Here is a 26430-nt window from a genome sequence, read left to right as displayed (position 1 = left end):
AATTAATACTATATACGGTACAATTGCAAATTTGGTTTTAACAGAACATAAATCTTTGAAGGGATATAAAAACTAAGAAACTGGTAGTAAAGGCTGGTTTCTCATGCTGTGCTGTTTTCTGTGTGAAATGAGCACTGTGAGTTCTGTCAACCAGAAATACACGTGCAAACTTTTATTTCTTTATTGTCCATGTCTGTGTCACTGGATGCATGTCTTGCCAAACACAGGCAGCTCTATGTAGAGTAAGTAATTAAAAAATATTGCTAGTACATAAGAATTTCCTCTTGTTTTTGATTACGGGGCCAAACCTCAGATGCAGCTTACAAAAATGTTTTCCTTTCCATGGCTATGGAGGAAGTTCATCTCTTCAGTGTGCATTTACAGTGTAAATGCCTGGCTCCACATTCATTTTCCCTTACTTAAATACTATCCATCAGTATGCTCATCCAAGCTTCTTTGCTCCAAATGGACAGTGGGAAGAATACATCCACAGCCAACTAATAAAACAACAGCGACAGAACAGCATTTCCAGCCAAACAAAGAGAGACTGTGAGAGATAGGCCATCCATCGGACCAGGAGGGACACCAGGAGATAAATCTGACTGAGTCAAACAGTAAGAATGTCCAGATTGACACAAAACAAATACTATTTTGTCTCGAGCTGTCACTGTGCAGGCGATCGCATCTGGTTAAACACAACCAGGCCGTGGGCACAAGTCCCTCAGGATCCAGACTTCCTTTCTTTAACAGACGCTGCCTTCACATGATCATTGCAGGTCAGTCAGCAGCCACAACACAACCGAGGCACAGTTATGCAAGTTCCCAACTCGTCAACCACAGTGTTCGTCACAACACTTATCCCAAATAAGCACTGTCTTGCTGTGCGTCAGGTTTACAGTAAAATTCCCAGGTAAGTGCTCTGTGATCAATGTCGGCTTACTGCGGCCTACACCAGTGGTATCACAGTGGTGCGAGAACATCTGCCTGTCACTGATGCCCAGCTACATGGGAGCAATGAGGACGATGTTTGTGGAAACAGATAATTCCAGAATACTTCCCAAAATCCGTGGAAGGTTCCCTCTAATGTCATACACACCATCAACAACATACAGTAAAGCTTCCCTCCTACTCGTATTATCCTTTTGTGTGTGTGTTTTTTTGTAACTAAACTCATCCATTTCTCTTCATCCACCCTCCTCTCACCCTCCTCAGGTGGTGTGTAGTGCACTGTCAAGCACAGTGTGAATCAATGACTGGTTATCCCGCCCACAGGTAAAGGTTAGAAAGGTTCACTATTGAATTATTTCTGCACTTCTCTCATTGCTGCCATCTGCCTGCCTGCTTTTAGTTGATGTGGTTGAGGCACTGGAGGGGACTCTTTTTACTAATGCACTTAAAACATGGATGCTTGTTTGTGTTACAAAAGTATCCTGTCTGTAAGGATGTTTTCTCCAAGTCTAACTAACACAATGTGAATTTGCACATTAAGCAACATACAGTACACACACGTGTGCTGAGAGATACACAGTTACACGTATACACACTCTGTTCACTACTCATGCCTATCTATCAGAGAGTGGATAATGAATCACAACATCTGTGCTTTCAGCCAGCCTTTGTTTCATCTGCCTTTATTCTAATGGAGCCTTCGGAGTGTGAGGGCAACATGCTGCTGGATAGGGCATCCTTCACTCTCTGGTTTTGTTTTGCTGTCAGCGAGGCTGATCGTCTCTGCTGGACCCAGGGTGAACTCATCCATAGCACAGATCATGCCCTTTGATCCACCAGCTCTCTCTGGGGGGCACAAACAGCCTTATTAAAAATGGCTAAATAAAACTTTCCAAGCCTTGACTCGATAGTTCCCAAACTTTACCCCTGCTTTTTTCTCTGATGCTGCCTATGGTCAAATTGAGCTGCCTAATTCTGACAGCGAGCAGCACTGCTCACCCAATACCAAAACATGGTAACAAATGAAGCAATCAAAGTGTTTAACAATTTATTGGTTCTAGTTACTACACTACCTGGCATACACTTGCACTACAATCAATATCATAGATGAGAACACGCTGAATGTAAGATGATAATGCATGCCTTAGGGGAAAGTTCAAGTGGGTAGCGTGCAGAAAACTTGGGAAAAAATAAAATATTACAACTATTACATATTAGCAATAAAGAAAAATCCCAACAAGAGAAAACATCACATGCACTGTATCACAACCACATGTAAGTCCATGGATTAATATGTACAGTATGTGTAGAAAATGTGCCAGTGTTGCATTTTTTTGCCAATAAAATTATTACATTATAAGGGACAAACATAACAGGCTCTTTGTGATTTTAAAGACTCAGTGGAGTCATCATAGTTATATTTTGTGAAGCAGGAAATGTTGATAAAAACCTGCATCATATTCTCTAATAAGAAAAAGACTTTAAAACCAAGCAACACATCCGTCCTGTGTGCTACAGAAAGTATCTTACGCCCTCATGTCCCAAGTGAACATGTTTCTCCTTCATCTCATCTACCTGTATGGCTGTGACATGACTGCTGCTATAATTAAACCCATCACAACCATTATGTCTTTGTCACTTAATCTATTCTCCCCTCACTGGCTGTGTCTGTCTGTAACCACAGACTTCCCGCCCTCAGCTCTGATTGACAGCCCCTGTGGAGGCTGTGGTCACTCCGTGTGAGTGACACGAGGGGCAGCAGGGCTACTTCATTACCTCCTTCCTTCCCTTTGAGCTGCAATCCAGCACCTCACACCACCGATCGCCACCTCTGCTCTAGTATCCACTAGCAAAGCCTCTAGGCCTGAAAATAGAACTCATTAACACGTTTAGTAAGTACAAATGAGATGACTGTCTCCTGATGGACTGTCTATCTTTTGGATCAGCTTTCAAGGAGAGTGTCTGGTAATGACAAGAGAGAGGGAAACCAATATTATAATGTGCTGCCGTCTCTTCTGAAAATGGGCTTGATGACAGGGAGAGCCTCTCGCACCCACACAGCCTGATTCTCAGTGCGGACACCTATGTGTGTGCTCGTTTATGGCTATACGAGTTTGCAAAATAAAATCTGGTGCATATTTACACCCACACAATAGAACTCCTAGTGAAGTCACACACAGGGTGTAAAACATACAGAGTGTACACAAGGTGAACCGTTCATGTTTTAATTTTGAGAGGCTATTGCTTTTGTTGTAGCATGACTCAACCTGCCCTCACTGAATTAATCATTTTTCTCTTTCTTTCTGTATCTTTGACATTTATGTTGCCTCTCTTCTCCTCTAAGCTAGATGTATTGCCCAGGCAGGCACACCAAGACTCAGTCTTTACCTACCTTCCGGCCCGAGGCCAAAGCTACCCAGTATTTACAGAACGATGGTTCAGCTGGGAGAAGTACTAAAAATCTGAACACAGACATTTTTATTCACTGCCTATTCTGGAATAAACTGGTAGCATTCTGGTCAATTTGCTATTCAAGAATCAGCCAGCAGAGGAATTCATACCCAATCTGTCCATAAAACTGTGGGCACAGGAAAAGAAAAGACTTGCTTGTGTTAGTTAGAGCAGCAGTCATATGAATGCTGATACACAACTGTAAAATCTATAAAGCCATCATTTTGACTTTTTAATAAACCTCTAGTCTTTGTAATATTTTCAAAATGAAAAGTAATGTATTTATGAATTTCCTGGCACGTTCTGTGGACAGCAAACAATTTCCTATGCTGCCTAGATGCCCTTCGGACAGGGATTAGAAGGCAGGCGACTGACGGAGGCCTGACTGAGCTGCGGGCCCTCTGGGGCCCAGCTCATCCTAGCTTGCACAGTCTTCATCCTCATATCCACTCTGCATCACCAGGGCAATAACAGCCTTTATTAAAAGCGCATTGCCACAGTGTCTGTCTATCTGTCTATACAACTCACTTTGAGATTGGCCACAGTGTGGCATGTAGAAAGGGTCTGGTGGTTAGGGGCTACAATATCCTGTCCCTGCAAAGGTTTACTTTGCACTTTAACAAGCATGAATAAAGGAGGACATTCCAGAAATGGCTACCGTCTGTTTTGCTCTTGCCTGTGGGGAGCAAAAGCTCAGACTGTGGCCTTTGCATGCCATCAGAGCGTGGCCTGGCTCACCTCTGATTTTACCTGGCTTTAATAGCTTTAGTTTAGCCACTGGACATGCAGATAGCTGAATTAAGGTAGCAGGGGAGAGTAAAGCCATGTTAATATGCTGTAAAAGAGAGTCAGAGGATGAAACTAAAAGATGAAATCATAGTTCAATGTGGTAAATATCAGCCATTTAGTATTGTATTTTGACAGACTAGTTGTTGACACATCCCATTTGCCGTCACCGAACCTCAATGTGAGCTGCAAGGTGTAGGTGTCTTTCCTCCATTTGCTTTATTGTTGCAGTTTTCCATGTCACAGTAAATTTTCCAGCTTTTTCAGAGTGTCTTAAGAATTATGCATGAGGCAGAGAGGGAGGCATGTGGGGAGTGAAGAGAAATGCCTCTGTTGTCAGGACAGGCCTTGCTATTAGGTGTGTGACCCTGAAAGCGCACCCCTTTTAGTGAAACAAGCAACGGATCTCATATTGGATACCACTATTATGCAGTAATTTGTATGCATCCTTTCGTCTCATTTCCATTTAATAATGCACACAGCTTTCCTGCCCAGTTTCACAAACTGGTCATTAAAAGTAACGCTGATCTAAACTGGAGGCTTAAGTCCCACTTACAAGCTCTCACCAAGTGGTGGATGAAACAAATGCAGAGTCAAAGTAAGATAACCCCTCCCCAAACCGGTCCCTCTTCGCCCTTGAATACCCAGGCCTCTATGTCGACACAGACAGGAGACAATGACTGGTGGCTGCCCAGGCGGCCCCAGCCTTCTCCGTCCCAGCCTCCTAGGCTCATGGACAGGGATTTCCTCCTGTGATGAGAGCCAAGCCGTCACAGCCCAGCGATCAAGGGCCTGCCATCTGTGACTGAGGCAGATTTACAGCAGGAGTTAATCCACACTGTCAGCCACGTTTGTTCTCCATCTCTGCCTCTTCTATACACATCCATATGAACACACACACACGCGTATGCCAACACTGAAAAATACTAATATTTTACTCTTATATAACGTGCTCTCCTCATCTCACTCTTTCTTTCATACGCAGACAAACAGAACAAAGCAAACCTTTCCTGCAGAAGGGCATTTGCCCTTGTAATTTAACTTTGGCCTTTTTACAAGAATGATCTCATTCTGTTCTGCGCTCAAAAAATAACTGTAGTCGATTAAATGTTAAGAAATGAGGAACCTCAATGTGTCATTGAGTTATATGCCCTGGTGAACATCATTCATATGAAATAGGGTCATCATGCACTTAAGTGTCACACGAACTGTCACACACAAGCTCTCCAAACTTGTTTTCCCTACTTCCTCATCATTCTTTCCCAAATATTTGCTCTTATTCTCTGCATACAATGTTGGTCTGTGCTGTACACCTACATCCTGTAGCTTTACGCTTACAGTTGTCAGCAGTCACCATTAACCCCTTTATTCGACATCAGCGTGACACGAGGCTTTACTTTTTCTGTGTAACCTCTGAACCTAAAATATATTCTGTCCCTATGCTGTCAAACCAGCTGTCCTCAAAAGTGAACATTTCATGGGAAATTTAATGATTCCCTTTTGCCTTCGACATCACTTTTACGCCTCTTTTCTTTTTGTTTCTATACCTGCCACTTAGTAATGAGCTGCTATACTTAAAACTCAAAGTTTGGTGCAGAAAAGTGCAGTGATCGAGACAGTGCAGCGCTTTGTGCAGTGGTCTCTGCACACAGGGCAGCTGTGTGGGGCTGGGGTCCCCTTGAGGCCTCTTTTGTTTCCTCATAGATACAGGGTTAAAGAAGACAAATGGAGGTGGGGCCACAGAGCAAAATGCCTAAGCAGCACATTTTCACTATGAGTAAGAATTAAAACAATGCAGGCCTTTTATCCTTGCATTAGTCTAATTGGACAGGAATCTCATTTCTGCTGCCCTTGCTCTCCTCTGACATCCAGCCCAAAGGAGATATGTGGCACCTAATCTCTACAGTGTATGTTTGCTGCATTATAAGAGGTACAGTATTAATATGCAAAGCTGTTAAATGTAAAACATACAAGATGACGCATGAGCTAGTCGTTATAGATTCTGTTGTTGACAAAGATGTCAGTTGACTACACCTTAAGATTTTGGCTCAAAGGTCGATCTAAAATCAGGGGAGTCTGGGGAAAGAATTATGTCATGCTCTCCTCCTTTCCTATGATTTTTTTTTTTTTATTGTTGTCATGTTTTAGATGAAAGTTGTGAACTTTCTCTGGTGAAAAGGAAGCTTCGTATGTTTTTTTGGGAAAAAAACCCAGGCAGGCTACAAGCCCAGAGCCTAACGCTAGCAGAGAACAACTCGCAGGATCACAGAACAGCAGCAGGCAAGGGAATTACTGTCTAGGTGACCCAGAAATCCAGGGGCAACTTTGTTTTAACAAGCCAGGGAACGTTCCACCACTTTAGCAACTATGCCTCAACCACAAAAAAGAGCCCTGTGCCACAGAAGAGCTAGCGGAGAGGAAATTAAACATTACACTGGGAGGGAATAGTTCAGTCATAGTGCAGGGGTGGGGCTGTGACTGGGACCAGTACAGCTGATGCTATTGGAACAAGGCATTTGGGTGTGAAATGGTAGAAGTGAGAGGTGTAAAGTCAGCAGTTTTAGAGTTAATGATTACAGACAAAGAGGCACAATCATTACTGAGGTAATTTGATCAAGATGCCTGTACAAGTTTTTTTTTTTCTTTGAATTTTATTTTAAACCCTGTTAAAACGGAACAAATGGAGTTGGCGTTGAACTGAAGACAATGACCGAAATCTAAAACAGAAGGGTGGTCCCTAGATTAAAAGAGAAACAAGAAACGGAACACCAATCCCAATAATCAAGCGTCACCGCACTCCGAAACACACAATCAGACGGAAAAGACATCACATCTAAAGTACGCTGACACCTTAACTTGAAATTCAGATCCTTCAACATTTTGTTGCATACTGATTACTGTGATTTGTTGATGCTCTGCAGGTGTGTGCAATGACACTGCCTACACACAGCCCCACTGCAGGGGCCCATTACCTAAGGTAAGGCTCCGATCTCTCACCCTGGCATAAACATGGACATCTAGCACATCAAAGGTTAAAAGAGTAGAAAACAAGACACCGATAAACACACACAAAAAAAAAAAAAAAAAAAAAAACGAGGAGGGGGCCACATTTATTTGCAAACAGCACAACTACCCCCCCACCCCCCCACGCATGAACACATAACAGTGAATTCCCATCCCCCCAAAAACCTTTTAACCCACATGGTCCTTCCTCTTGCTTTTGCATGTTCGCTTGTCCACTGTACTGTAGTCATTAACATATTTGGAGTGCAGTGAGCAGAAAGCTTAATTGTCCCTAATTGCTCAGCTAAATATGTTCTCTAATGATTTGCTTCAGATCTGTGACTGCCTTTTGCGCAATTTCCCGGCCGCTGGCTTCATTATCCCTGCCTCCTTGGAACAAAGCGTCTTCACAGGCTGGCCTTTTTTTCCCCCTACATAACACAGACAGCGAGTATGTGTGAGAGGGAAGTAATGGTTCCCTCTTGGAGGGACACACAATAGAGCCCCTTTGTCAGGGCACAGGAGTTAAAGTGATTAGAAAACCAAATCTCTGCGAAGAAAGAGTGTTAATTGACCACAGTTCACTCTTCCTAATCAGTCCATAATAAATGAGCAGTGAAGGCACTTTGTTTCAGTCTTGCTACTGTTGTTGTAGCTGTGTCTGTTTTTGGGCGTGCTTGTTGTTGTTGCAGCTGCTGTCGGTGCTCCTCCGTCTCTGGCCTTAATTTTGGTCTTAGTAAGTTGTTATGGCAGAACATTTGCTTAAATTGGGGAATGCAGGCTGTGCATCAATAATATATTACATAAAAATATCTTTATAAAGTTGGATTATTATGATAAAGAATAACGTCACAATCTAACTAAGGAAACTTTTCACCCTAGTTTTTAATTTTAACTCTTAATCAAGAGTTAGGGTTAGGGTTTCACTCAGCTCTGTCAAAGTAAAAAGCATTACTGTTGCTGCCTGTATGGGAATATTAAATAAAAGTGGCTAGAAAATGACCAAATATGGACACAAATGTGGACAAATCAGGCAAATAAAGTGTGTGTGTGTGTGTGTGTACAGGTGGAGAAATCAAGAAAATGAAACAAAGAAATAACACCCATAAAGAAATACTAAATCAGGGCCCCGGGGGCCAGTCCTGACCTGTGTCTGAAGAAGGGCATTTGCGAATGGTGAAGATGGAGCTGAGATCCTCCTCCTCCTCTGGTAGGCCCTTCTGCAAGCGCTGGAGTTTCCTGAGGCTCTCGCTGCGCTGGTGCTTCATGGAGCGCACATGCTGGATCAGGTTGAGCTTGGCCTTGGTCGAGTAGTTACAGAGCACACAATGGTAGTAGCAGGCATCACCCTCCACAGCATTTTCATGCTGCTGCAGGTGCTGTGGGAGGGGATGGAGAGAGAGACATAGAGAACGAAAGGCACACAGAAAGAGAGAGGAAAAGAGAGAGAAAGAGGTTATTGTAGATGGCAGATAGCTGGCCAGGCACCACCGACTCACTTTCACTCACACAGTTGGCAAATGAACAAATCAATTCCCAATCACAGCCCTGTTGTTTAACATCCAGACCTCTTCCTCTTCAGGACAACTGTTTGGACTGCGCACTTTGTCTGTGTGAGTGTCTGTATCAATGGGGTAACAGGACAGGAGAGGCCTGGGAGGCACGCAAATCTCAGAGGCCCAAAGGAGGGCAGGAATCACATCAGCCACCCTTCAGAAGCTGTGGGTCTACAGCCTCACAGACGGAAGGGAGCATTGATCCCCTTCACTCAACAGAAGCCTCTCGTCTCTGAAAAGGAAACTCCAAACATCTGCCTGTTTCACGCATGGGATACTAAATATTGATCATAGCGAGTTAAATCCTCGCTCTCTCATAGAGAAAGAGGCAAAGTCAGCTGGTGGTGAGGCGGGAGGGAGATTCATTCGGAGAGAAACTGGAACATTCCGCAACAGGAGGACAACCTTCAGAGGACAGGAAATCGGCAACAGTATTGACCTGTCAACCCCGGCTCTTCCTCCAAGAGTCAACAGCAGGCCTACTCTAGCCTTCAGCACACCCTCTGTAGTGTCACAACATGCGTAACACCCTGTCGTGACACCATACCACCACAACCTCTTGTCACACCACAGAGCTCCAGTCTAATTACCTCCTGCGTGGCTCAATCAATGATGCAAGTCCAACACAATATGGCTGGGCCTGGTGTGAGCAACAGAGTTATTGACCATTATCCTAAAGTATCACACTGATGGTTTCTGCATGTTTACAATAAAAGCCCCAGACTCGGTATGGCCACTTGTGTTATGCCTGTTATGTGCTGCTCCTATATCAAACTCTGGAGTCTCGCTGTGTATTTCTTTGGCTGCAATCAATGTCAATCACCAAAAGTTTTCCTCTTTTCACTTTAATCTTCTTGGCCCCCATGTCTGCACTGAGGCATGCTGAGAGAACAAAAAAAATAATTGTATATTTTAATATATTGTCTACAAAAGGACCGGATGAATATAGGGGCTTTACAAGCTTTTAAAGTCTAATTGACTAATTTAATGACTAGCTAAGGTCAAAATGAATGAAAAACTGTACAGGACATATTAAAGAGTAAACGTTCTGAACCAAAATTTCTCCATTTCTAACTATATAAAAAGCACAGATGGAAGTATACCTTCAGAAAGAACAATCTAATTACTAAAAGCAGTATTACTGTAATTACAATTGGTTCTACTCTGTATTTTCGATCTTGTTTCATGCATTTCTTCACTTAAACCTTATAAATACCCCAAGTGTTCATTTCATTTATGCATGAGGCTGACACTCGAGGTTCAGACTGAATCATTCATCAATAAGAAACTCAACTATCCTCTCCTGAACTGGAAGAGATGGTCTGGCTGGCTGTAAAATGTAAAAAGCAATGGAAACATTAGACATTTAACCACATTACATCTAAATCAGGTGTTGACAGGCCAGTGAAAAAAAAGTCATAACAATATTATGCCTCCCTAAAATGCGCTTGTCCCTTTCTCCTAATGTTTAATTTTCTGGCAATACTGTAATATTGCTATGGGCTTTTCTGAGCTATTGTGTTTCATTTTCTTTGGTTTCATATTTCTCACTTCTACACCTAAAATGTGCATTAAGACACCACTTCCAGGAAAAGGAATCTGAGTTTTTTTTTTCTCCTTTTTGTGAGCCCCACAGCTCGGTGTAATAGAGTTATTAGGTGATTGTAAAAGGCTCTGTGTCTCTGTGTGCTCTCCTTTCTCGCTTCGTTTTAAGCCATCCATGATGTCATGAATAGGTGTTGCTCGATATTGTGGGAGCCCTCCTCCTTCACCTCTTTTTCCTCTGTGCACAAATATTGCATCAGAACGACGGTACAGAGAAACATGAGAGAGCGATTTAGTTATAGATATCACCAAATCCATCATGCAAACTGATTTTAGTCACAGCAGATGTCTTGGATTAAAAAAAGAGAGCTCTAGCCGCAAATGAATCAAGTCGCCAAAAATCGACAAGACAAGTTTTTAAAAAATGACAGCACCTGACCAAAACTTCAAAGCTAGTCTCAGGAGGTAGAAAAAAATCCAGGGAGTTTTATAGTTTCCCATAAAAAGCACGGGGTTTATATAGGAGTAAACCTGAGCCTGCCCGCCCCAGACTTGGTCATAATTCACTATAAACCTGACTGGCCAGGAAGATGGCCTCAGCAGGGCCACAACTGGCTTGTAGCTCAGGCTGCAATGTCAAACGGTTACACCTGTAAACCAGCACTTTCACTATCTTTGCACTGGCCCCGAGCCAAGGCTGTCTAGGTCAGTGAAAGAGGGAAGAGACCAAACTGGTGACGAGCGCCCAGTGAGGTGTTCCCTGCACATACAAGATTTCTGCAGAGGCAAAATGATACCACAGTACAGAGCAGCACAGAAAAACTCTGCTCATCACATGTACAAACGTTCTCAAACATGCATTCTCAGTGGATTCCTGAAGAACTATCCATATGAAATTAAACACAAAGCGCAGATACACGCCACCTGCAGTCCATCTCCCTCTCTGGCTATCTCACACACACACACACACACACACACACACACACACACACACACACACACACACACACACACACACACACACACACACACACACACACACACAAACGCATACACTTTGAACGTGAAACATAATAATGCACAAGACAGGGTCTATGTCTGTTTCCTATGAACCTGCAATGAAGCCCCTAGTTGATAAATCACCTCCAACTGGAGTGGAGGAATTTGGCAGCTTAATGAAAAAGTCATGTTGAGCTGGGAGGAGTTGGTCGGCCTGGCTCTGGGGTTTCTAAGCGCCCTATTGAGGCCCTAACAGGAGGGGAGCTGTGGAGCATACTGGGGGAGAGCTGGCTGGGTCAGTGGCACACATTCAATACCACTGAACTGTCTGGGAATGTACAGCAGTCCTATAGATTGAGATTCACCTGAACAAGTACAGATGTGTGACTGCTTAGAATGCAGAGGTAGGAGACATGCTGTGCGCATTTGAATGTACTTTCTGTGTGGCCTGATTTAACAGATAAGATTACAAAGACACGTTGATTGTAGGTACGCTAAAGGAGCTTAAAATACTTTAGTTATATTGCAGTGTACTTACACTTCAAGTCAAGTCTATAGCAGTTTTACAGTCATGTAGTTCTTTAGATTTTAAAATATGTTAATAATTACATTTGCCATGATAAAGTACATTATCTTAAATTTGACTTAGCTTTTTTATGCTGAAAGGTCCAGTTCTAAGTTTTATTTTATACTACGCTGGTTTTCATAGTTCAAAAACGCTTTTGTGGCTGTTGAAGCCTCTTCGATGAAGCACCTTGTCTTTTTCTGTGGAGGCTGAAGCAGTGCTCTGCGCTTTTTCAGGTAAAGAGGGACAGGAGCGGTGTGGGCACTACCCCATCCTCTCTCACACAACTCTACAGTGCACCTTGCCCTCTGAGTGGGCAATACGCGCCTGTATCAGTTTCACCACCCACCCAGAGCACTGCATACATCTGCATTTCCATCCACTTAAATGCAAAGTAAAAGTGCACCTTTAACACAAAACTGTGTGGTTGCAGAGAGAGTCCAGCTAACACAAGATGGAGGTGGGTTTTACTGGAAGGGTGGAAGGTAGACAGAGAGCCGGTAATTCCAAAGAATGGCTCCCAATGGAGCCGTATAATACAGCATAGACACGCAACAAACACATACAAAACTATAGACAAAAAGAACATCAGAAATGTACACAAACATGTACACGCGCACACAGAGACGCACGCAGCCACATACCATTATGATCATATCCTAATTTCCACCATTAAATTTGGCAGTGCTGTTAATACAAAATTAATGCATTAAAACAGATGACTATCTGTGAGCTAAATAGCTATCAATTCTAAGAGAGCTGCCAAATTCCCTCTGTGAGAGAGCCAGAGTACCTGCCTGGATATTGCTTTGTAATTGTCTCCCAGATTCTCAGCACTAAAAGCTGGTGTCTGTGTCTATGTGAGTGTCTGTGTGTGTGTATGAGTACACACATGCACACATGAACTTCATGGGAAGCTTACATGGGTTTTAACACTGCAATTCACACTTGTAGCCACGCAAACCACCGGAATAAAGCAGACATGTGCGCTTATATGAATCACTCAAATCACAGAGCTATGAGTCAGGTTTTTCTCTCTCATCTGACAACAAAATGAAAAACTAGTCCTGGCTTGAGACGTGTTAGAAAGTCAACCAGCACCTTTGTTATTCAAACTTAGTGATGTCATGGCAGCAATTATAACCACTGAGGTAACTGTATTTCACTGTGAAGTGAGACAATGTAATGTGCCTGTTGGGTTGAAAAACACACTGTGGCCAAAGGGAGAAGAAAACACCCTTGTGTAGCTCAAGTCTCGTTGTATAACAACTGTGGACAGAGCACACATGCGCTGTAGAGTGCATGTGTATATATATATATATATATATATATATATTTTTTTTTTTACTATCCTGTTGAGTCCAATTTGCATCCAAAAGAGAACATCCCAAAAGGTAGTTGCACATTTGCTGCCTAATTCTGAGTGATATAAATCGGCATCAAGTTAAATTTAAAAACAGATTACTTTAATGACGAGGATTAAGTTTGGGTTAAGGTCTAGAGAATGAAAATATTTCACTGTAATGGCCCGTTTCTTCCCAGCAGCTGTGTATTTAAACATGTGCACAGATTTGTTGGGGACTTGATTCTCATAAATCTGCACTCTGGGATTCCCCTGGAACATAAGCAGGTTATTTAGCAAAGCAAAACAGAGTGACTGGAGTCAGCGAGTGCTTGCATTTTGGCCTTTTATTCCCTGTCTGCCAGCAGCATGAACAACAGCTCCAACCACAGAGGCCCCACTGGGTGCCAAGTGTGGTGGCTGCTTTGAATTAGCCACTGCAAGCTGAAACATGCCTAAAAGTTAGGTTGTGGCTTAAGGGGACTGTGTATTCTGGGCCCAAACTGCCTACCTACTGCTTCCTGAACCTCATGTCCTTTCTTCCCCTGTAGTATTCCTAATCCCTGCCACCCCTGCACTGCATCCTGTCCCTCTGCTTCAAAGCCCATAATGTGCTAAGTTGCTTCCTCTACTGCCTTGCCGTAGATATGATCCATCACTACCGGTGAATAAAAACAGGCTGTGTATTTGTCTCTGGGAGGGAAGGGAGAGACAAATCGGACCTCTGTGTCATAAGGGAGGGCAGCAAGGTAAAGATGGATCACTGTAGCAGTCCTCGGAGAGGATGACTTAACATAGGCCTATGGAAGAAAGTAGCCTGGGAGGGGTCACAGAGACACTTAAAGACAGGACAGCTACTGGTGCTACACAACCACCACACTTACTTTAACTTTAAATAAAGCAATAATTATTGAATTCCGTTCGAATGAGTAAGATGCTAGAAAGTAAACAATGGGAACATAATTGCAAAGGAAAGGCAATCAATGCAGGCAGTCATTTGGGCCATGTTGATTATGTAGGCTGTTGTATGTACTCTGTGTGTGTGTGTGTAAATGTGTGCACATTTGTGTAGCTATAGCAAATCTAAGTTGAGCTAAGGGGAGTATGCGCTGTGACAAGGAGCTGAGTAATACACTCTCCCATACGCACGCACAAAACAAGAGCTGGGTAATCCCTCTTTCAATAATGACCCAGGGCTCTAAACAATAGCTCTCAATCAGCTGATCAATGTGTCCACATAATTCATGTGCAAGTCACTGTCTTTGAAAGGGGAGGAGGAGAGAATAAGCAAGCGGGCGGCAGGGAGATCAATGCCCTGTGTGGTGATAACGAGCCTGGGCCTATGCCCACAGGAGCCCCACACTGGCGTCCAGGGTCTTCCTCATTAAGAACATTTGGATAAGCATGGCTATACATACATAATGTGCACTTCTAATCGCAGCCAGATAAACACATTTCCCCTCATCTTAATGAGCCTGGTCTTGCTTTTGTGTTCCACAGAAATGTCTCAAAAACAGGCAGGAAATGATGTCAATCGCCAAATAAGAAAAAAAAGAGTAAAGCAAATTAACAGCAAGCTGTTGGCCTCCTCTTTCAGTAGCTAATTAACAGCTTAACCTCCTGGTGCTTTTATGAAAGCCATGCTGGGAGGAGTTTGCCAAAATTGCAGTACAATAAGTCTGCCTGCAGGAGGCGAGAGTAGGGTGGAGCCATGGGGGTACCCAAACAACTGTAACAGCCACTTGATGACATGTGTACTGGCAAGGTACCATCTGGAAGCTGAATGGGGCAAATCAGGACCTGTCCTAGCCCTCCTCTCTATTACCCACAGCACTGTGTCAACATAACAACCCTCCATTTTGGACAGGGGCGACAATAATTACTTGTACAGGACTGGGGAATAACATTTTCTTTTTATTTCAGCAAAACAGGAGGTGCACAGCAGGCTGAGATGTTCAGACTCTGAGTCTGAATAATGGTTCATTGCATCAATGTTTTCCTCACAATTACTATAATAACTAATGACATTACAGAGGGAAAGAACACATTTTGTGTCATAAGGAGTCTTTCAGATTGAATAGTGCTAGTAAAAAAACAAATCATACAAAACAGGAATACCTTTATCTCTAAAACAGTAAAAGCTACAGTGAGTTTTCTTCTGAATTTTCTTTTTTTGTCACATAGAAGTGGCAAGAACCCATCTGCTTTCTGCACAACTCAGTATCTGGGTATTCTTCACAAGTAAGCAAGATGACTGCATTCACAAGCCACTAATATTACACTACACACCACTCCCGGTTTACTGTGGTACACAAGACTTACATCTAAATCATCTTGTATGACAAAAGGCTTGTCCAACACATTATGGAGAATTGCGACATACAACTTTGATTAATGCAAATATATGCATACAAGTAAAGAACAAGATGACTGACTAGCTAGGTCTGGACTCAGCCCTACTGTAAGTCACTGATGTGTTAGCAGGGTAAAGGCAGAGGCAGCCCTGCTCCCTCACAGCTGACAGGAGTCTCCAACACCTCACTGCCTCTCATTTGTCACTCGCCAGCCAGACAATGGCAGCTCGGCCTTGTGGAGTTGCTGCGAATGTGGACAGCGAAAAGCTTCTTAGAAGGAGACGAAGGGCGAAAAAGGGTTTGGAGAGGGCAGAACGGAACAGGCCGTATAAGTCTCAGGGAGATGGTGAGTTGGGGGATGTGGGGTGGTGCTGGATTAAGATACAGGCAAACACCACTTGTAATGATTAATGCAGTCAGTGTGAATTAAATTCAGAGCAGGAACATTACCCAAACACAATTAGTTCTCAAGAACAAACATCACACTGTGCCCTGAATGCAGATTCACTGCCATATCATCGTAGCCATGGCAGGAGTAGCCATCAGAAGTCAAAAGGACCCTGGACGTAAAACTTAACATGTCTGACGTGGCTCTTGAGAGAGTGAGTCAACGTTACAATCGTCTGTCCCTATCCCACCTTGTGCAAGCTACACAGAAAAAGCCCTTAAATGTGCCCACAGCAGTAGGGGTGACCAAAAGCCATGCTTACCGAACTGCAGGCCTGCCCAAGTTCTTGCGTCTAAGCCTATTGTCATTAACTGATCTCCTGTTCCACCTATTCGCTGACGTAACGGTAGAGAGGAGACACAGAATACAGTCTCCTCAGGCTTGTATTATCTAGCTTTCACCCCTGGCGTTCTCAGTTTGGTAGTGTAAATATTTCATTACCACATAATTGGTTGCTGCTTCAGGCTACGCAATAAGGCAGTGATAGCTGTAACACTGTATGTTTTCTGACTATCCTGTATCCCTTTTTATGTAAAATTCATAGATCTCGTAAGGGGAAATGTTTAGTTGTTCATGCACTGCCCTCACACAAGCTCGCTAGAGACACCAGCTAATTAAGAACAGTGATGATGTGCTCAGCCAGTGTCAATATTTAACCCAGTCTTACACTGCTATCTTTATTAGCAGCACAGCACTGACAAAAGGAGCAACATGGCCTTTGAGAGGTCCTCTCCTTAAAATGAAAATTAATGAGTGGGGTTGAGTGGAGGTGAATATACAGAGTGGGTCTATATGTGGGCTTTATTTGCATGGAACATGAAGTGCCTTGCTAGTGTGAAACGGCTGTTGAGAGTTCTTCAAGCAACTCATACACCAAAACACCCACGAGTTTCACCTGTCAACTCTTCCTAAAAAAGTTGGGCTGAAAAAAAATGAGTGAAACCCGACATTGGACTTTCGATGCAGACTCTAAAGTAGAACTAAAAAGCTTTCAGAATTCTGGATTATTTAATGTTTCAGGGTCAGTAGAATAAAAAAAAAAAAAATCATAATACACAATTCTTGAACCTACACTTGCCAGTAAGTTTTTAAGCTATTGCCTTTTTGAATCGAACTCTATAATTAAAAGTCAGAAAAAGCCCCCTACTAAAGACCAAATTTAGTTTTTTTTTTCTTTTAAAGACCTACTGTAGCCTTTGACCTGTGCCCACAGGGAAATTGTGCCCTTGTGTTTGAAAACTAAGCTCTGTGCCCCACTCTTTCCCATGAGCACTGTCAACACTATCACTAATACATATGGGCCTTGCTAACACAGATTTCTTAACAGGGTCATGCTCATTAGCCACAGGAAAAAAAACCATAACTCCACTTTCCATAGAAATGAAACAAAAGTGCTCATTGATCAGTGTGATCAATTGGAGATCAATAACCTAAACCCTCATCATTCCCAGTGCAGCATAATTGCAGCTGAAATATAGTTGTCATCACTAGAAATCAAATACAGACGAGACTAATTGGAAGAGGCCTATTGCTTTGGTCATGCTGAAAAAAGCATTACAAAGCCCCAGAAAGACGTGTGATGGTCGGTCATTGGAGCTTCCCAAAATAACTGCTCATGCCATTAGCAAGTGTCATCACGGAGGTCATTGTGCTGGCCGCCCATTTGGGGACATCAAATACACGGCACAGCAAGTTGCCGCACAAGAATTCTTTTTATCCTGTCTTGCATAACCTGTGCACATAAGTTATAAGATCACATTTAGCCCAAATCTTCTAAGACAACTTGTGATTTTGTTCTAATATTTCGAAGGAATGTCATAAGACAATTTGTTGCTGACCTCTGTGTTAAACCGTAGTCAGAAAAAAGATAATTTTCCACTCCAGTAGTTGAGCACTGTAGAGACGTTTAGTGAGCTGGTAAAGCAAAGAGGCATGCCTGATATAACAGATAACTCACAGGCTGGCATCACAGCCAAGCTGCCCTTACTGGCTATACCATATACACTGCTCAATCGTGCAAAAAATCTCAAACTATACTTCAAAGCCTACCACTTTTCCCCTTCCTGTTTATTGATTAGATAGAGCTCTTGTTCAGTAATTGTGCAGTAAATCAAGCATGGTGAGCACTAATCTCAACCCCGGGAGGAAAGTGTTAAAGGTAAAACCTGCTGAAAAGTGCATAATTACGGTGCTGTGTTCAGCCAGGAGAGAGGATATACTCCTCCCTCTCACATTTCTCACTCACTGCCTGCCTGCGCGACCAGAGGCAGCAGAGAGAGGGGTTGGCAGAAGAGCAACGGGAAGTGTATACAGTTTCTAACCCTCCCTTGCTCTTTCAATCCTTCTCCCTCTCAGCACATTCCCAACCAAAGCGCCGGGGGCGCCATGCTTGTAAAGAAACCACAGCCTTTTGAGTGCCTCTTGTATTTACAAACGGAGGCATGTTGGAATCAAAGGCATTACCACATGACACAACACATTAAACAGTTGGCAGATTGAAAATTTATAGACTGAATAGATAGTGAGTGGGGTAAACAGGAATGTGCCATTATTGGATCAGTTTATCTATCTATACTTGGTACGAGAGCCAAACTTACCTAAACCAGAGCACAGGATAGGAGTCAGCTGCTGCAGCTCCTTCCTTTCCCTTGCTTTGCCTTCCCTCTTAACACACAGCTCAGGCTATACTCCAGGTGGAGACAGCTATCACTTTCCCATCAACTTCCTGTTCCTCTTGTCTCTCCGCCCCCCATTTTCTCTCAGCTCTCTCACTCCCAGCTGCACGACTTGGTTTTCTGTGCCATGTTTGAAGAAATACAAAGCTCTATCTTTTCCTCCAGCGTCTCAAACACTCAAATCGGCAGATTTCTTCTCTCCTTATCCATCCTCCTCTTATCCCTCTCCCTCAACATTTCCCCCATGTTGCTGTTCTGCCTAATCTCACCTCAGTTTTTATTTCACCCTCATCAGCAGGGACCTAAAAATAAATGATAAATGGAATATGATATTTTAAAGTCTTATCTCTTATCTGCTCTTACAGGGGGAATAATAGGGTAGTTAATCCTGCAGATCCTACTCAAATTGATTAATCAGCACATGCGGACAATCAAATAAATGATTAATATTCCTCAGTCCTGCGGTCGGACAGTTACCCCTGAAACCATCAGTAATAATTCAGTAACCCTTCGCAGACCACAGGTTTCAGCTAGTCAGCCTCACTCAGCATCAGTCCTCTGATGCTCAGCAGGACTTTGAACTCCCCGCACAGAAACTCAGACACACCAGGGGTAAAACAATCTAGTCTACTCTCTCTGAAACCCTTATCCAATATGAACAGACATACACAATATATATATATGTGTGTGTGTGTATATATATATATATATATATATATATATATATATATATATACACGTATATATATGTGAGTCATCTAACTGCTCTTAAACATGGCAGCAAACCCTTCCTTGCATTTCTAGGGGTATTCTCTGCACATTCTATACATACAGTAAAAGAAATCTTTTAACCAATTTCGAAAATATCCAAGTAGTCATACAGAAAAAGAGCACATGCATACCTGAAATGCTGTGTTATGTAAGCTCTAGGTGAAGTGCCTAAAAAAATAATGCCACTGTGTTCCCACAGCCAGAGAACCAGATGTCTCTAGGCACTCACACACAGACAGAGAGAGGCTGACAGAGAGACAGGCTGTTTAGCAGCAACTCTCCCAAGCCTAACCACACTGTGCACACCCTGCCCTGCTGGTGGACAAAGGGGGGGAATCTCCATTGAAAAAGGGCCTTCTTTTCTGTGCTATTCTCCCTCCCACAGAGGTCAGTGAACAGCCATCTTCATGCCGCTCCTCTGCATCTGCCAGCTATAACTGTTATTAATCAGGGAGAGGGTCAGAGGCAAGAGAAAATACCTTTTGCTCCCCCACATTTGCACCCAGACCGGGAATGAATGGTGGGGGTGAGCGGAGCGTGAGATATATGTGTGTGTGCATGTGTAAATGACTGGGGTTGGGGGGGCATTGAGTAAACACTGCTTGTAGGTGTGGAATGTCTGCTCTGCTCGTAGCCAGCCTACAGTGTTATAGCTGTGGAAGTGCGTTTCTGTTCCTGCTAGTGCTCGGATACATGAAACTATGCAAAGCTAGTACTGTACTCCAACCGACACACAAATATACAGTATATATACACACACACACCGTCTCACCCCACCCTAATCCTTCCTCTCAGCCATTCAGGAGACTTGGCCTTTGTATTGCGTGTGACCAGCTGGTTGCCTGAATCAGCATGTGCAGCTGTCTACTGTGACGAACGCTACTCTACCACAACCAGGACACGGTGACTCTTCACTGCATTGCTGTGTTTTAATATGGCTGCCTGGCATTACTGCAGCCATTTAAAATCCATCTAAGAAGTCACTGACCTCAGGGGGAGTTTACACAGGCTGAGAGCAGGTTGAGTTTTAACTATAACACATATTGATGGAATAGTGTTTGAGAACCTTGGAGGCTCGTGCTATAAGAACTGCACTCACATCTGGGGGAAGACCAAGCCCTGAATGTGAGTGGCCATTCAGTATTCTTGCCAATATGCCTTGTGATATATAGCTTTGTCTTTAATAGGTACAAGCTCGGTGTTTAGGGCAGTGTTGTGAAAAAGCCAGAGTTTTATATAAGCATTACAGTTCACTTTGATCCCTTCTCTTGCTCCACTGTTTATAAATCAGCCACACAAATATTTATGAGCGGAACGAGGAAAATGGCTGGTCTGGTTTGTATCTCTGCCCTCCCTACCTTCCCCCCTCCCTCCCTACTGAGTTCCCTCCCTCTCACTGTGGCTGATGTGTGGATGAGGCCACCGCAGACACAGAGCGAGCACATAGGCCCCGGGCCACATCCATCATATCTGGTCTGTGTCTGGCTATTGTGTTGCCCCATAGAAGGCTGAGGAAGCTAAACCAAGTAACAGGAAAGACACCATCATTTACTACATATAAAAGAGTACTACATACTACAAGGACAAGCATACACAGCACGTGGCCAATAGTTGAACTAGCACAGTGTGACTGCGAAATCACGAACCGAGCTTGTAAACGCAAGCCTGAGTGGAGTGTGCACACATGCATTGGTGCCCCCGACTAGTGTATCACTTATTCATTAGTAACAAAACTCAATAAATTAATACAGCCATTTCCAATACTTATTGCATCTGCCTCACTTTTAGCTCAGCCATTCTTTTCTGCCTACAACACACACAATGGGACAGGCCTGGAGCTTCTGGATCCATATGCTTTAATTGCTCCCCCCAGCCCTGACCTCTGATCCAGATCACTCCGATATACAGCATCTCTATTAAATTGGGAAGTAAGTAAATATTCTTCTAATGACCCTCAGTTCTACTGACACCATTGAAAATAGAAGGGAAAAAATCAATCTTCTTTTTTCCTTTTTGCCCTTCACTGACTCTATTAGTTTCCCTTTTTATCTGACTGTTGACTCCAAAAATGTGGAGGGAGACTGAGCAGAATGGAGTGTCTACTCTCATTTTGACAAGGCAATGGACTTTACTGAGACGCATTTCGGTAATGAGGTGATTAAAAACTTATGCTCAGAAGTAAATATCTTTTTAACAGCGTCCTGACTGTCCTTCAAGTAACACATTGGGTTTACTGAGCCAATATAAAAAAGTCAGACAACCTTTATCTAAACTGAACAGAATGTTGATCCTGCAATCTAGACTCAAGATAATTTAAAAAGATATCATGGTTCAAGCGGGAAAGAGACAAACTCGACTAAATGTCACCCATCACGTAGCTTTGGTGCACAAAAAGATAGTAGTTTATGCAAGGGATACGTGCATGTGTCTGCGTCTGTGCATGCGCGTGCACTGTACAGTAAAAGCCGATAAACTGTATGTGTGTGCGTCTGTGGGTAGAGGGGGGTGAGGGCAGGGGTGGATGGTAATGGTGGACTGGCTTGTCGATCGATGCAGTGATTGGCAGTTAATGGCTTTTCCTGTTCTGCCTTGGTAACCCTGGCCTGATGGCTGTTGCTTCTGATCAGAGATGGCAGATGGTGTTTGATTTTTGTATATAAACCTCTGACTTTGTGGAGATGGCTTCATCATGTTTAATGATTTAAAAGTTAAGTTGAATACTGGGAATACTCCAATGCTGGATCTCTTATTTAAAAAAAAACCCTAACCTCCCTTCCAGATGTAAGGACTGATCTCTCTCTCTCAACTACATTTACCACTCACAGCTAGTATTCTAAGCCACTCAATCCCCCAGTGATAAATTATCAGGTGGAAATTCACAACACATGTTGTTTTTCCTCCATTCTACGTTATTCATACATTTCAGTCTCATGCATCATTTTAGAGTACTCATCCTCACATGCTGCTCAGTCGCAAAGTAACTCCTGATCTAATTTGACCACTCAGAGAATCAAAAATCCCCTAAGATCAATGATAATCCTAAATACCAAAAGACCTATCATCAAATTGTTCAGTTCTTTTCACTCAACCAGTCAGTAATGACAGTGCAGAGTAGAAACTGAGCCTAGAAAAAAGAAGGAAAAAAAAATCTAAATGGAAGAAAATTGAATGATAAGCTCAATTTGATGCGTAAGAGGACATGGTAGGAAGTCAGAGTACAAACAGCAGGTCCTAAGAAATCTCCGATATTCCTGAGTAATTTCATGTTTCAACAGCATGAGGTTTAAGTATATGATTTAAGTATGCATCATATCACATAAGTACAGATATTTTGATCTCCCATACATTTAAATGGTGCTGAATGTAAAAGAAAATCTAGACAATATAACTATCTGAAAAGCTTTACATTTCTAGTAACCACAGTAAATATATTAGTGATCAAGTATATAAGAACATAAAACAAAAAGAGATTGATTTGGCTGTATAGACAGAGGCTGTTATGCTCTTCATATCATCTGTAAGGGACTAACAAATGCAAAATGAATACGCCCTCACTCCTAAAACATCAACAAATAATAAAATACTTTGCTTTGCAGAAATTATTAAGATGCTCTTTCTCTCTCTCTCCCTCACGCCTCTCAGGATGCAAATTAATACATTGATGATTTGAATAATAATTTGCATTCCAGATCTCACAATTTTATGTTCAAACTTTAACGGCTCCCAGAGTTCTCATTTGAACAGTAGCTGCACAGACAGTCCTTATGGTTCAAATTATTTCAACATGACTATTCCAACCTAACAAGCATAAATTTGCAAAATTCCTATCTAGTGACAGAGATGGGCTTTCTGAAGGAAGGATCCAAGTTTGAATTATTCAGCAGTCCTTAATTTTAGGGCTAGTGTTGATTGAATGTGGTGACATTATTAAAAAAAAAAACAGTTTGTGGGCCTGGCAAGGACAGCAGTGAGGGATGATAGTATATCTGGGAGCGAGCCTAGGAGTTCAGTGGCTTCCTCTACTGTCTGCGTCTCTGATGAGATCTCAGAGGAAGGAGGCCTCTGTAAATCAACACGACACTGAAAAGGACTTTATAAAACACAAATGTGTGAAACTGCTTCTACTGAACAAAAGCCTGAACTTCAGTCCCTCTCCTTCACCAGCTTTGGCTAGTAAAAAAAAAAAAGTGTCAAAAAGAGTGACCCCAAGGTTTGCCTTATAAATGATGCAGGGTGAGGTGAAGGTGAAAAAGAAATATAGATTATGTCGGGGTGGGTCTTACAGGCATGGTAGTTAAACTTTTTTAAACCCCCCCAACACCACTCTGTCTATTCTGGGCATCAGTTTGTCATGAAGGAATGTCAAGGCCATAAAGTATCAGTGCCCTTGAGAAGCTGAAGAGCATTCTTGTCCTGAACTCTTAAAGCTGTCTCTGTCTCTTTCACTCACTATCACTTTCCCCAACTCACTCACTCGCTCTTATTCAAGCAGTAGGTTTAAAGTAGAACACAGGTGTAGAAGACAGCACCCATGGGAAAGATAACATTCGGGAACATTCCTGGCATTAAAAAATAACTTTTTTTTTTCTGATATTCTTCATCTGAGGAACTATGTAATTGCTTTGGTTCCAAGACTACGCTTTTGTCCCCTTTGTGCCTCCACCCTGCGCTACCTCCCCAGACCTCTTACATCACTACCTTGTAATTTCCATATAATAATTTAAACAAGAGATTCTATTCTCTGCTACTTTTTTCTTTTTCATCTTTCCATTTTATCCATCTTTTGTATTCGAGAATAAAAGGCTTGATGAGAAAACAAGGTGCAAGATGATCTTTTCCAGAACCCCCAATAAAAAAAAAAAACACATGACACCCTGGGCTGCACCGCTTAATTACAGAAGGATGAAATCTTTTCTTCTACATCTGGAGAAGACATTGTCTGCATAACACTGATAGATTTACAGCTCCCAGTTCTAACCTTGGAGTCCAGCACACAGCAATTAGGCAAAACACGGATGGACAACTAGCGCCATGAATTTCAGGAAGAGGTGGCCATTCTCTCTTGGCACCATAGAAAAAGCCGCTGGCGCCCCAATGTTTCAAATAAAAAATTCTACTCGAAAAATTGTCCTCAAGAAACTGGAAGATAGTTAATTTAAACTCAAGCCTTGATAATGGTCACAGAAAGGTGAGGAGGACTTTTCATTGCACAGATTACTTCACATTAGATCGTGCGCTACATAACCCATCTGAAACAGACTGCTTTGAAGACAGAATGCTTGCAGGCATCAGCATCTATCTGACCTATCACTAACAACAAAGAGCCAATGAAATCAAGGAGAGAAATTGAAGTTGAAGTTCTGCAATGCAACAGTAATCGATGCACCACAAAATAGAAAGACCTTAGGGGCAGATTTGTTAAAACAAAGAAAAAGCTAGGTAAAACAAAAACACTACATGCTCTGCACACTTAGGAGCAATTTAAATAGCTGCAGTACTGTAAATCAAGCATGGGATTACAATTCCACTGCCTTCCACCAAACAGAAAACCAACACGCTGTACAGTTACACACAACTGTCAATTGCACTAAATCTTTCTAAATATCTCAATGATACTGTAAATACATGTGTAAAAAGTACTTCCCACTGATTATGATGTTGCATTTAGCTACTCAAAAATCCTTTTGAACTTTAAACATTACAAGGCACAAATGAAACAACAACCACGGCCACATATCCATCATTCTATGAAATGTATCTGTCCCATGACAGTACTCTGTAGGTCAAACCCAAACAAAAAAGAGGTCCCTGTGTGCTCATCCTGGTACCTCAGACCTCCTTCCTTCTTCTTATTTGTCTCTTCACCCTACCATTGCTTTCACGTCCAGCTCCACTGAACACAGACCTTTGAGCTGAGTAGTTTTGTGGCCTTGACCACTCGGAGGCCATTAATCTGGTAGCTAAGCCACTGATGTATTGAGCCGGTAAGCCTGCCTGCCTCACTCTCTCCATCCCCTCAGCTTAGCAGCTACATAGATTCACAGGAGTCTCAATCTGGCCTCATCAAAGCACCATTTACCTGCCCATTGCCACTGTTAGTCTTTAAGGTGTGGTGGCTGTAGATTGTCAGATGTATTGACCATTGTGGCAATGGCTTCATCCAAACCATGATGAAGCGTGCAGTATGTCTGTATGGAATCAAAATATATCCACTGTTACAAATTATTTGAGCAGCAAGTCTTGTTTCTTTCCATATCTTCAACCACATGCAGCAGCTTTTATCTTACTACAACAGGTTCTATAGAGCAGTAAATTCCTAAACGTAGCTATTTTAAGAGTGTTAGCATTAGTGTAACCATAATATTACTTGTGACCCTATAGGCAACTGCACATAATGCCAGATATCAATTTTACCATCAAAGAGCACATAAACGTGGTTATTAGGGGAGTTGTGTTATTGCAAAATGAAAATGATTTTTAGAAATCACTTCAATCTGAGTATTCATAGTAATTGAGACATTTGTGTGCATGTAAATGTAATGACATTCAGTGTACAAGGCAACTCATTTTACTGCAGTTTGACTAACAAATACATAACAAGTTCAGAAGGAATTGTAGCAGCTGATTACATGGAATCCGAAATGAGTCTATCTGAAGGCAAGTGAAAAAGAACTATACCTATCTGGCATCTTTGCTGTGGTGGTTTTGTGGGGGTGATAAAAAGCCAGGACCATGACTGATATGTCTGTTATGCCATCTTTACAAGAGCCAGAATGTGACACAGATAAGGATACAGAGATTCCTCCTTTGGTGCACTTTTAAGGAAAGATCACTTACCATAATGACAAAATTTAAAGGTTTGGATCATAGATAGTTAACGTTAAGCAGAACCCCATTCTAGACCACCCACTGACTTACTATCCACCCGTTTGCTTTCTGGGATAACAGTATTTGTTATGTTTATTCACCTTGTGGAAGCAATGACGA

The 26430-nt window shown here is 42.5% G+C and overlaps 1 protein-coding gene across 5 annotated transcripts in view; it reads right to left on the bottom strand.

Moving 5' to 3' along the window:
* zfhx3 (zinc finger homeobox 3) overlaps positions 1–26430 on the bottom strand; it is a 130672-nt gene that overhangs the window by 47435 nt on the left and 56807 nt on the right. For all 5 annotated transcript variants that reach the window (XM_026379010.2, XM_026379015.2, XM_026379014.2 and 2 more), the window contains exon 5: positions 8336–8567. In XM_026379010.2, coding sequence (XP_026234795.1) covers positions 8336–8567 — 232 coding nt within the window. The remainder of the gene's footprint in view (positions 1–8335; positions 8568–26430) is intronic.

The sequence above is a fragment of the Anabas testudineus genome, chromosome 3 (assembly GCF_900324465.2).
Source record: "Anabas testudineus chromosome 3, fAnaTes1.2, whole genome shotgun sequence".
Lineage (NCBI taxonomy): Eukaryota > Metazoa > Chordata > Actinopteri > Anabantiformes > Anabantidae > Anabas > Anabas testudineus.
The sequence above is the reverse complement of the archived record's forward strand: the minus strand, read 5'-3'. Positions and strand labels throughout refer to the sequence as shown.